This window comes from Lithobates pipiens, unplaced genomic scaffold (assembly GCF_037356315.1).
Source record: "Lithobates pipiens isolate NorthernLeopardFrog02 unplaced genomic scaffold, aLitPip1_a1.2 Scaffold_18, whole genome shotgun sequence".
In the NCBI taxonomy this organism is placed as follows: Eukaryota; Metazoa; Chordata; class Amphibia; order Anura; family Ranidae; genus Lithobates; species Lithobates pipiens.
Genome location: NW_027507758.1, coordinates 284,270,533 through 284,283,918, shown reverse-complemented (window position 1 = coordinate 284,283,918; position 13,386 = coordinate 284,270,533). Strand labels below are relative to the sequence as shown.

Here is a 13,386-nt window from a genome sequence, read left to right as displayed (position 1 = left end):
ATTGCACAGCTCCGGGGGTCTTCCGTCTTCGGGGGTCTTCTCGCCGGACTCCGCTATCTTCTTGTAGCTCTTTTGCTAGCGGAGGAGCCCGGCTTTCTTCCTCGCCGCCGGCCTCTTCTTCCGACTTCGGGGGTCTTGTCCCCCTCTTCGGTTCTTCTGCCGGGCCACCGCGCCTTCTTATAGCTCTTTTACAGGCGGTGGCCCGGTCTTCTGTCGCCGCCGCCCGTTCTTCTTCTTCTTCTTCTTCTCCAGGAGATGTTGACTCGACGATCTCTCCGGCTGGAATGCCAGGGACGTGCTGCGCTGCCACTTATATAGGGACAATGGGGCGGTGTCACATGGGTTGATGTCACATGGGTTGGTCACATGGGTTGATATAGTGGTGGGCAGTAGAGCTGCACGATTCTGACCAAAATGAGTATCACGATTTTTTTGCTTAGAATAAAAAGATAACGATTCTCTCACAATTCTTTCACATTATAAAAAAAAAAAAAAAAAAAAAAGGGCTAACTTTACTGGTTAGTTTTTTTTGTTTGGTTTTTTAATTCATTAAAATATTTTTTTTTTCAAAAAGAAATTGCATTTGAAAGACCACTGCTCAAATACAGGGTGACATAAAATATTGCAACAACCACCATTTTATTCTCTAGGGTGTCTACTAAGAAAATATATATAATGGTTGGAGGTTCTAAGTAATTTACTAGCAAAAAAAAATGATTTTTAACTTGAAACCAACGAATGTCAGAAAAAGGTTTAGTCTTTAAGTGGTTAAACTTTTTTCACTTTCACACAGTCTTTTCCATTGACAAATTGTTACAATGTTTATACTTAAGTTCAACTGATGAACAATGTTTTGATCCTTGGCAGATTGCCCAGTTTTTCTCTTCCTTCCTTTTGATGGCTGTGGCTTCAGAAGAGCAGAGAGAATTCTTTGCATAGAAAGAATCACATTTTTTTTTATTAAAAGCGACAATTTTGAAAAAAACGCATTCTTTTTTACTTTTTGCTATAATAAAAATCCCCAAAAAATATATAAAAAAACATTTTTTTCCTCAGTTTAGGTCGACATATTTTTGGTAAAAATAATAATCACAATAAGCGTCTGATTGGTTTGCGCAAAAGTTATAGCGTCTACAAAATAGGGGATTTATGGCATTTTTATAATACATCTTTTTTTTAACTAGCAATGGCGGCGATCAGCGATTTTTATTGTGACTGACAGTATGGCGGACACATCGGACAATTTTGACACATTTTTGGGACCTTTGACATTAATACAGCGATCAACGCTATAAAATTGCATTGATTACCGTAAAAATGTCACTGGCATTGAAGGGGTTATCCACCAGGGGTCCGGGAGGGGTTAAATGTATCCTGGGGAGTGTTTCTAACTGTCTGGGGGATGGACTAGCAGTGACACGACACTGATTGCTGCTTTCGATGACAGGGAGCAGACGATCGGTGTCCTGTTACTAGGCAGAATGGGGAGATACTGTGTTTACATCGGCATCTCCCCGTTCTTCAGTTCCATGACACGATCGCGGGTATCCCTGCAGACATCGAGTCCGCGGGTCCCACAGACACGGTCACAGAGCTCGCGACAGGCACACATGGCGGGAAATTCAAAGTAATGTATGGGTACGTTACTTTGCCCAGCCGTGCCATTCTGCCGACATAAAAGTACAGGAGCCGGTCTGGAAGCGGTTAAATCACATTGCTGATTGCACATGTAACTTGTTTGTTGCCTAAATACTGATATTCGCACTGAAAACTTATTTTTTTTAAACTTTTGGAAATGCCAGTAAAAACTTGGCTGTGCCAGTAAATTTTGGGTGTCATGCCAGTAAATTTCAATCTGGTAGGTTGGCAACACTGTTTAGGCATATATTCTATATGAATTGAAGAAACAACAGTAATAAACAAAAAATCTTTAAAACAGAAGGCTGATGTACATCAATATTTTTGATCTACTCGTACCAAGCCTGCTAGAACATTGAAGAGAAAAAAAAGTGTGTGTGTATGTATATGTATGCTCACAAAAGTTAGTACACCCCTGACATTTTTGTAAATATTTTATTCTATCTTTTCATGTGACAACACTGAAGAAATTACACTTTGCTACAATGTAAAGTAGTGAGTGTACAGCTTGTAGTGTAAATTTGCTGTCCCCTCAAAATAACTCAAAACACAGCCATTAATGTCTAAACTGCTGTCAACAAACGTGAGTACACCCCTAAATGAAAATGTCCAAATTGAGCCCATTTAGCCATTTTCCCTGCCTGGTATCATGTGACTCATTAGTGTTACAAGGTCTCAGGTGTGAACGCTCTCACTCTCTCATACTGGTCACTGGAAGTTCATCATGGCACCTCATGGAAAAGAACTCCCTGAGGATCTGAAAAAAAGAATTGTTGCTCTACATAAAGATGGCCTAGGCTATAAGAAGATTGTCAAGACCCTGAAACAGAGCTACAGCACATTGGCCAAGACCATACAGCGGCTTACCAGGATAGGTTCCACTCCGAACAGGCCTCGCTGTGGTTGACCAAAGAAGTTGAGTGCACGTGCTCAGCATCAAATCCAGAGGTTGTCTTGTTGTGAAAATAGACATATGAATGCTGCCAGTATTGCTGCGGAGGTTGAAGGGGTGGGGGGGTCAGCCTGTCAGTGCTCAGACCATACACTGCACATTGCATCAAATTGCTCTGCATGGCTGTCGTCCCAGAAGGAAGCCTCTTCTAAAAATGATGCACAAGAAAGCCCGCAATTTGCTGAAGACTAGCAGACTAAGGACATGGATTACTGGAACCATGTCCTGTGATCTGATGAGACCAGGATAAACTTATTTGGTTCAGATGGTGTCAAGCGTGTGTGGCGGTAACCAGGTGAGTACAAAGGCAAGTGTGTCTTGCCTACAGTCAGGCATGGGGGTAAGAGTGTCATGGTCTATTGCTGCATGAGTGCTTCCAGCCCTGGGGAGCTACAGTTCATTAACCACTTGAGGACCGCCGTATTGCCATTGTACGTCAGCACAATGGCACAGGCAGGCACAATCACGTACATCTACGTGATTGCCTTCCAGCGGGTGGGGGGGTCCGATCGGACCCCCTCCCGCTGTTTACGGCGGTCCGATTCGGTCCAGGAGCGCTCCGTGATGAGGGGATGGCCGTTGGTTTTCGGCCACCCCCTCTGGATCGCTCCTGGCCAATGAGAAGCTTCCTCCCCTGTGTATTGTTTACACAGGAAGGAGGAAGTGATGTCATTCTCCTCGGGGCGGTCTTTTTGACCGGACTACGAGGAGAAGAGTAAAAGTAAGTGTGCACCAACACTACACTGACATGTAGGTACACACAGGCACACAAACCCCCCCCGATCCCCCCCCCGCCCCCCCTCCCCCCCCAGTCACAGTGTCACTGATTGCATTGATCATTTCTTTACTGATCAATGCATTCAGTGTCAGTTGTGATAGTAAAAACTGTCAGGACAGTTAGTGTTAGGTCCAGGGTAGCCCCCATCACTCCCCAATAAAGATTTAACCCCCTGATTGCCCCTAGAGTTAACCCTTTCACCCCCTTTTGCCAGTGTCACTAAGCGATCATTTTTCTGATCGCTGCATGTGTCGCTAGTGTCGCTAGGTAGCTAGTTATTTTTTTAGGTTCACCGCCAGGTTTTTATATCGCTAGGTACCCCGATATACTACCCAATAATGTTTTTAACCCCCTGATTGCCGCTAGTTAACCCTTTCACCCCCTTTTGCCAATGTCACTAAGCGATCGTTTTTCTGATCGCTGCATTAGTGTCGCTACAGTCGCTAGGTAGCTAGTTATTTTTTTAGGTTCACCGCCAGGTTTTTATAGCGCTAGGTACCCCGATATACTACCCAATAATGTTTTTAACCCCCTGATTGCCGCTAGTTAACCCTTTCACCCCCTTTTGCCAGTGTCACTAAGCGATCATTTTTCTGATCGCTGCATGTGTCGCTAGGTAGCTAGTTATTTTTTTAGGTTCACCGCCAGGTTTTTATATCGCTAGGTACCCCGATATACTACCCAATAATGGTTTTAACCCCCTGATTGCCGCTAGTTAACCCTTTCACCCCCTTTTGCTAGTGTCACTAAGCGATCGTTTTTCTGATCGCTGCATTAGTGTCGCTACAGTCGCTAGGTAGCTAGTTATTTTTTTAGGTTCACCGCCAGGTTTTTATAGCGCTAGGTACCCCGATATACTACCCAATAATGGTTTTAACCCCCTGATTTCCGCTAGTTAACCCTTTCACCCCCTTTTGCCAGTGTCACTAAGCGATAATTTTTCTGAACGCTGCATCAGTGTCGCTAGTGTCGCTAGGTAGCTAGTTATTTTTTTAGGTTCACCGCCAGGTTTTTATAGCGCTAGGTACCCCGATATACTACCCAATAATGGTTTTAACCCCCTGATTGCTGCTAGTTAACCCTTTCACCCCCTTTCACCAGCGATCACAGTATAAGTGTCACTGGTGACGCTGGTTAGCCAGTTAGTTATTTAGGTTCCCCGTCAGGTTTTTATATAGCGCCAGGGACCCCCATATACTACCTAATAAAAATTTGAACCCCCTGATTTCCCCTAGTTAACCCTTTCACCACTGATCACCGTATAAGTGTTACGGGTGACTCTGGTTAGTTTGTTTTTTATAGCATTTTATATTCAAATCCGGAAGGCAGTGCTTGGTTTTCGGGGTCCCGTACGTGGCTAGGCTCCCAAAAAGTCCCCCACATGTGGTATCCCCGTACTCGGGAGAAGCAGCAGAATTTATTTTGGGGTGTAATTTGACTTCTGCCCATAGCATGTGTGAGCAATATATCATTTAGTGACAACTTTGTGCAAAAAAAAAAAAGTTTGTAATATTCCCGCAACTTTTGGCAAAATATAAAATATTCCATGGACTCAACATGCCTCTCAGTAAATAGCTTGGGGTGTCTACTTTCCAAAATGGGGTCATTTGGGGGGGTTTTGTGCTATTTTGGCATTTTATGGCCTTCGAAACTGTGATAGGTAGTGAGGAGTTAAATCAAAAATTTGCACCCTTAGAAATCCTGAAGGTGGTGATTGGTTTTCGGGGTGCCGTGCGCGACTAGACTCCCAAAAAGTCCCACACATGTGGTTTCCCCGTACTCGGGAGAAGCAGCAGAATGTATTTTGGGGTGTCATTTCACATATGCCCATAGCATGTGTGAGCAATATATCATTTAGTGACAACTTGGTGCAAAAAAAAAAAGTTTGTAATATTCCCGCAACTTGTGGCAAAATATAAAATATTCCATGGACTCAACATGCCTCTCAGTAAATAGCTTGGGGTGTCTACTTTCCAAAATGGGGTCATTTTGGGGGGTTTTGTGCTATTTTGGCATTTTATGGCCTTCGAAACTGTGATAGGTAGTGAGGAGTTAAATCAAAAATTTGCACCCTTAGAAATCCTGAAGGTGGTGATTGGTTTTCGGGGTGCCGTGCGCGACTAGACTCCCAAAAAGTCCCACACATGTGGTATCCCCGTACTCGGGAGAAGCAGCAGAATGTATTTTGGGGTGTCATTTCACATATGCCCATAGCATGTGTGAGCAATATATCATTTAGTGACAACTTGGTGCAAAAAAAAAAAGTTTGTAATATTCCCGCAACTTGTGGCAAAATATAAAATATTCCATGGACTCAACATGCCTCTCAGTAAATAGCTTGGGGTGTCTACTTTCCAAAATGGGGTCATTTTGGGGGGTTTTGTGCTATTTTGGCATTTTATGGCCTTCGAAACTGTGATAGGTAGTGAGGAGTTAAATCAAAAATTTGCACCCTTAGAAATCCTGAAGGTGGTGATTGGTTTTCGGGGTGCCGTGCGCGACTAGACTCCCAAAAAGTCCCACACACGTGGTATCGCCATACTCGGGAGAAGTAGCGGAATATATTTTGGGGTGCAATTCCACATATAACCATGGCATGTGTGAGCAATATATCATTTAGTGACAACTTTTTGTAAAAAAAATTTTTTTTTTTTTTTTTGTCATTATTCAATCCCTTAGGACAAAAAAAATAAATATTCAATGGGCTCAACATACCCATCAGCAATTTCCTTGGGGTGTCTACTTTCCAAAATGGGGTCATTTGGGGGGGATTTGTACTGCCCTGCCATTTTAGCACCTCAAGAAATGAGATCGGCAGTCATAAATTAAAAGCTGTGTAAATTCCAGAAAATGTACTCTAGTTTGTAGACGCTATAACTTTTGCGCAAACCAAAAAATATACGCTTATTGACATTTTTTTTACTAAAGACATGTGGCTGAATAAATTTTGCCCTCAATGTATGACTAAAATTTAGTTTATTCGATTTTTCTTATAACAAAAAGAAGAAAATATCTTTTTTTTTCAAAATTTTCGCTCTTTTTCCATTTATATCGCAAAAAAAAAAAATCGCAGAGGCAATCAAATACCATCAAAAGAAAGCTCTATTTGTGGGAAGAAAAGGACGCAAATTTAGTTTGGGTGCAATATTGCATGACCGCGCAATTACCAGTTAAAGCAGCGCAGTGCGAAATTGCAAAAAGACCTCTGGTCCTTAAGGTGTTTATTGGTCCGGAGCTGAAGTGGTTAAGGTAACCATGAATGCCAACATGTACTGTGACATATTGAAGTACAGCAAGATCACCTCCCCTCTGAGACTGGGCTGCAGGGCAGTATTCCAATATGATAACGACCCCAAACACACCTCCAAGACGACCACTGCCTTGCTAAAGAAGCTGAGGGTGAAGGTGATGGACTGGCCAAGCATATCTCCAGACCTAAACCCTATTGAGCATCTGTGGGGCATCTTCCAATGGAAGGTGGAGGAGCGCAAGGTCTCTAACATCCACCAACTCTGTGATGTTGTCATGGAGGAGTAGAAGAGGACTCCAGTGGCAACCTGTGAAGCTCTGGTGAACTCCATGCCCAAGGGAGTTAAGGCAGTGCTGGAAAATAATGGTGGTCACACAAAATATTGACTCTTTGGGCCTAATTTGGACATTTTCACTTAGGCGTGTACTCATTTTTGTTGCCAGTGGTTTAGACATTAATGGCTGTGTGTTGAGCTTATTTTTAGGGGACAGGAAATTTACACTGTTATACAAGCTGTACACTCACTACTTTACATTGTAGCAAAGTGTAATTTCTTCAGTGTTGTCACATGAAAAGATATAATAAGGCCCCTTTCACACATGCGGACAGTATGTCCGTATTTCATCCATCCGTTTGCGGATGAAATACGGACATACATGCATCCCTATGGGATAGCGGGTGTCTGCGGATGAACATCCGTAGACACTCACTATTGTCCGCCTCCGCTACTGTCCGATTCTGCAGACAGAGGAAAATCCTATTTTTCTATCTGTCTGCAGAGCGGATTGGATGAACACAGACAGACGGTCCGTGCTCATCCGATCCCTATAGAGGAGAGTGGAGAGCTGACAGGGTGGTCCCTGCACAGTGTGCAGAGACTGCCCTGTCCGCCGCCGGCTCAGCGGGAACAACGGAGCGATCCCCGCTGAGCGAGCAGATCATCACGGGGCGGATCATTACTGATCCGCCCCGTGTGAAAGGAGCCTAAAATATTTACAAAAATGTTAGGGGTGTACTCACTTTTTGTGTATATAATATTTTTTTTTCCATTTGTATGTTTCAGCATTTAATATATTAATATAATTATTATTATTTGAACATAAATTAAAATACTAAAAATCCATGCATGTTGCTTACTTTTGCTCTCCTGAACCTGAGATCTTTTGGCATAAGATAGTAAGGCAAGTGTGATGTGAAGAGGCGAGGAGATTGTCGGCTTTTAAAGTCAATGTTGTATAAATTATATTCAATCCACGGAGCTCTGGTCATGTTGTCAATATCTTCTGATCCATTTCTATGTCCTTCATTAAAGATCAGATTTAAAACTTGCTGTGACCATATTGTACCTGAAAATAACATTTCAGTCGTTTTTACATGTTGTTATCCTTACAGCAAACACTGTAAATTTCTAAAATGCCCTTTAAAATTGTTGATATTAATAGTCATTTACATGTTTTGAGTTATAAGCCATGGCTCCATAATATCCCGTTCAGCTGTATGAATCTTTTTTTGAAGAGTAAGCCAAGATAGTATACCAAAGATCTGAAGAACACAATATTCTTTGAGACTAATAATAGAGCCAGTAAAAAAGATAATACAAGAAGACTATTAAAACCAAAATAACAAAAACAGCTACACAATGTAGGTAAAAATAAGAAAGTAACATTTATTACAAAGAGTATAGAGAGATCAAAATTATATTATGTTCTGATTTAAACTATAAAAATAATTTTTTTTTTAAAGTTTAAAGTAAACCAAACATAATTTTTTGAAGATCTACCTTAGCTAGTTATATTTCATCTAATAAAATTAAAAATAATAGGTCAGATAAGAAGAAAACACATCAAAGCTGGTATCTATAAATGTCAGCAAAGCAGATGCCTATGTTATAATTTTGTTACACATGAACAAACTTCCATTACTTAAAGTGGAAGTAAACCCTCCTATCATTTTCAGCCAAGGAAGCTGCCATCTTGGCCTCCGTTTAATCTTTAACTGCCATGAAGCTGCACATGTGATCAGTTATGACACCAGCCAATGGATGGTTTTACAGTTTGGTGGAGAGCACAACCAATGTGACAGTTAGCATTTCTGGCATGCCGGGAATGTAACTGTTTTTTCAAACTGTTAGATTGATGGGTTTACTTCCGCTTTAAACAATAAAAATAATCTATACATATGTGGACTATGAGACACAATGGAGTTGATTTACCAAAAGTAAATCGGTTATTCACTGTGTAAGGAAATTTTTACTTAGCTTAGTGAATGAGGTGAAGATCAGCTGACTTTTTAAAATTTTCTTTGCAGATGATTCGGTATTGTTTGCAAAGTGAATTTTCACCACATTCACTATTCTTAGGGAAAATTCCCTTGCACAATATAAAGCCTATTTACCTTAAAAAAATCCATCCAAATATGTAATCTATGTGATAAAATGTACCTGTCAGATTCAGTATGTCAGACACACTAAACAAACACAGCAAAAATGGCTGAATAAACAAATATTAAATGTACAAACTAACTTCCAGTATCTTTGCTTTTCAAAACATTTTTTACAATATCATAAAGAAGACTTTACCTCTAACACCTATTTATCTCCAATCTAATTTTATTTAAAAAAAAAATGTTTTAACATACGAAATAGAAAAACACTAGACATACACCTGACAATCTGGGGTCAATACAAAAAAATAAAAATAAATGAATAGCGCAGAAAACAGACAAAAAGTGGCTTTTGCAAAAAACAAACAATAAGAGAAATACAGCAATATCCCAAAACAGGGACATTTCCAAGGGGGCCGGAATGATTGCTACAAAAGATAAATGGGCCAGCGTACAGGATCTTGACCAGGAACACAATGACAAGTGTCAGAATATGATTTGTGTAATCGTGACCATAAACCCCCCATATTTCCATCTCCAAACCAGAAAGCTTACAAGCCAGATCTAGCAAACTAACCAAAGCACCACCATGGGCAAAAAAAAAGGGGGGGGGGGGACAAGGCAAAATAGAGAAAGGAGGGAAGAAAAAAGAAGAAGCATAGCCCAAATGGGGCGCATTCAGGCGAAGAGGGGATCTATTTGACGCCTATTTAATTTATTCAAGGTTCAACTGACCATAATAGAATGAATAGATTAAGTGATGCTGAGATGATGTGGATTCACAAACTTGGTACTGTCTTTCCTCATGGCTTGAATGAATGCGTTGAATTTTTTAACTTTTCCGAATTATTGTGTATGTATAAAGTACTCATATGGATTTATCACTATCGGGCAATAGTTATTTGAATATTCACATTTTTTATTTTATTTTATTTATATGTTCTTTATTGAGACACTTAGTTATGGTACAACAATTGTAGCAGAGAAGTTGCAAACAATACAAGGAGATTGACAATATCTGGTCTGACCCAAGATAGTAAGGGTCTAGTATTTTGTTTTTGTTTTTTTATTTAACGGGGGGTGGGGAGAAGGAGATCAGGAGATCAGGAGAGTGGTAGAGGAATGAAGTGGGACAGTGTGTAAAAGTTTTAGCAATATCACCTTAAGCTCTACAATGTACAGTAAGTGTGGTCTTTCCCGGATGACTCAATTCAGAGCGGGCGATTAGGCAGATAGATGACCCTTTATAGGGAGGGTCATCAGATAATAAAAAGGAACTGGTGACCTTGCAAGTGCTTAAGAACATGGTGCAGCTTGGGGATCTGACAGCCAATATTGCCAGTGATCATAGAATTTATTCACTTTCAGCTGTGATTTGGCAAATAGGAGTTCCCTAGAGAGATGATCATTTAGGATATTAGTAGGATGGTTCAGAGTGGGTGCTCTGGTCTGTTTCCAGAGCCTAGCAATTAGGATATGTGTAATAATGGGGTGAAATTTTGGGTGCCAGTTTGATAGTTCCAGACCGAAGAGAGCCACCCGAGAAGTTAATGTGATAGATGCTTTAGTTACATCTTTAATGAGGTTGGAGACATCCGTCTAGAATTTAGTAATGGACGGGCATTCCCACCAAATGTGAAAGATATGTCCATCCATATCACAGTTCCTCCAGCATTTCCTGGAGTGGGATGTGAACATTCGGGCCAATTTCACCGGTGTATAGTACCAGCCATAAAGGATTTTTAATAGAGTCTCCCAATGAGAAATGTTTCTGGGGGTGCTTATAGCTTGATACCAGAGGGAAGGAGGAAGTTCGCATCTTAGGGTGGATTCCCAGAAAGATATAGCTGAGGATTTTCCACCCTGTTTAGGCTTTATGAGCAGTCTATAGAGGTATGAGATTCCGTGTCTTTTGTTAGGTTGAAGAAGGATAAGAGGTCCTTGGTCAGAGTGTTGAGTGAAGTCAAGGTATGTGCAAGGATGTGGCGGATTCTTAGGTAGATGAGGAGGGCAAAGCTCTCTTTAAGTTGTTGGAAGGATATAAGCTGAGAGTTCTGGTAGAGGTCTCCTATTTTTTGGAGACCTAGTGAGACCCATCTGTGCAGAGGTAAGTCAGTTGAAAGGAGAGACATGGTAGCTAATGGTAGCTGATGCAATGCTTGAGTATGTAGCCCCAAAGAGTTTTGGATGATTGCTATCCATGTGGATATTGTAGCATTAACAGTTGGTAAAAAGGAGCGAGGGGGATGGTATCCAATCCACGTGGCTGCTAGAATCGATGCAGGGCTTTGAGTCAGGGCTAAAGCTTCAATTTGAGTCCAGGGCTATGTAGAGGCAGAGTCCCAGAGTTTTTTTGGCCTGGTCGGGTATAGTTGCTTTGTAGTAGGATCTGAGGTCTAGTGCTCCATGTCCAGCATATGTTTTGGGGATTTGTAGTAAGGTGGATTTAATGCAGGGCTTATGTGCCGCCCAGATGAAGTGATTAAGGATCCTTTGTAGTTTGGCTATATCCAATTGAAGTATAGGTAATGGAAGTGTCCTGAAGAAATACAGAATGTGGGGTAGTAGAAACATCTTGGATAGGGCTATGCACCCTGCCCAAGAGGTACAGCCATTGAGTAGTGATTTGGATATATCCTGAAGTTTCTGGATCAGTATAGAGAGATTGGTGCGTAGAAGTACACTTGAAGGGAATGCTATTTGTATACCTAGATATGGCATGGATCAGTTGGGGACCCAGGAAAAGGGAGAGACTGTGGTGATAGCTGTCTTGAGATGTGACGGTAAAGAAACACCCAACATAGCTGAGTTAGATTGGTTCAATTTATACATAGGAGATCACAAAGAGGTGGTTGAGATTTCAAAGGGTCTGTGAGCCATATGATTATGTCATTGGCATATAGGCCGATCTTATGGGAGTGTTGGCCGATTGGTAATCCAGAAATGTGGGGGTGTGATCGTATGGCGTGAGCTAGCAGCTCAATGATAAGTGCAAATATTAGTGGCGATAAGGGACACCCTTGCCTGGTCCCGTTAGTAATAGGGAAAGGGGTGGAAAGCATGCCAGAGGTCAAGACCTTCACTCTAGGTGTAGAATAGAGGCCTAAGATTGCTTGAAGAAAGGGGCCGTGAATGACAAATTTCTGAAGGACCAAATCTAGATATAGCCAGTTAACTCGATCAAACGCCTTCTCTGCATCTAAAGAGATCAGCAGAGAAGGCGTCTGGTGATGCTCTGCCCAATGTATGAGGTCTATGAACCTACGAGTGGCATCTGAGGCTTGTCTATAGGGAGTGAATCCTACCTGATCTGGGTGGATGAAGTTGGGCATTTACTCAGCGAGACGTGTGGCTAATAATTTGGTACAGATTTTGAGGTCGGTGTTTAGAAGTGAAATGGGCCTATAGTTAGCTGGATCTTGGAATGGTTTACCAGGTTTATGTATGGTAGTTATCACCAGGGGAGGGCTGGCAGCCTTAGGCCTGGGGGGCAAGTCCAGTCAAGAGGCCCATTGAACCACCGAATCAGCTCACCATCCATGCCCACCTGGTTTTAAACTACGGCTCTCCAGCTGTTGCAGAACTACGCACCCATGAGGCATTGTAAAACTCTGACATTCAAAGACTTGACTAGGCATGATGGGAATTGTAGTTCCTGAACTGTATGGCCAAAGTTTGGAGACCCCTGAAACCACAAAATTCCCACAAACACTTAACAATAAAGCTGTACAGTACGGGCTGGTTCAAACTGCTGTGATGTCAGACATCGCATGTGATTCACATCGCACTGCTGTGCAGATCACATGCGATGTCTGTGTGATGTGAATTCAGCCATACAGATTGTATGGCTAAATTTGCATCGCATTGAGACCAAACACGTAGAGAACCTTTTTTGGGCCGCACCAGAATTGGATTGCATGGGTGAATTGACAGTTTGCACTGCGATACGCAAACGGATTTAGGCGTGTCATTAACTTTATATTGACACTACCAGCAGTTCACATAGGGCAGTATGAACTATCTGCGAGTCAGGTGCAATGCGGGAAGCCACAGTGGATTTGCAGGGTTCCCACATCGCACCAATGAGCACCGAGCCTATAGGTGGAAATTATTCTGCAACAACATGCCTACTTCCCAGATACATCACTGGTATACAAGTCTAGCTTCAAAACATACAACAGCATGCACAGCTCTCAAAACACACAGATCAGTGCCCATCAATGCAGCTTCACGGTCACCAATATAGACAGTGCCCATGAATGCAGCTTCACGGTCACCAATATAGACAGTGCCCATCGATGCAGCTTCACGGTCACCAATATAGACAGTGCCCATCAGTGCAGACAGTACCACCCATGAGTGCAGCTTGATCAATGGTCATCAATG

At 41.9% G+C, this 13,386-nt stretch overlaps 1 protein-coding gene across 2 annotated transcripts in view; it reads right to left on the bottom strand.

The window, feature by feature from the left end:
* Positions 1-13,386, bottom strand: part of LOC143987902 (amine sulfotransferase-like) — a 52,486-nt gene that overhangs the window by 21,526 nt on the left and 17,574 nt on the right. For both annotated transcript variants that reach the window (XM_077487072.1, XM_077487073.1), the window contains one exon: positions 7,756-7,964. In XM_077487072.1, coding sequence (XP_077343198.1) covers positions 7,756-7,964 — 209 coding nt within the window. The remainder of the gene's footprint in view (positions 1-7,755; positions 7,965-13,386) is intronic.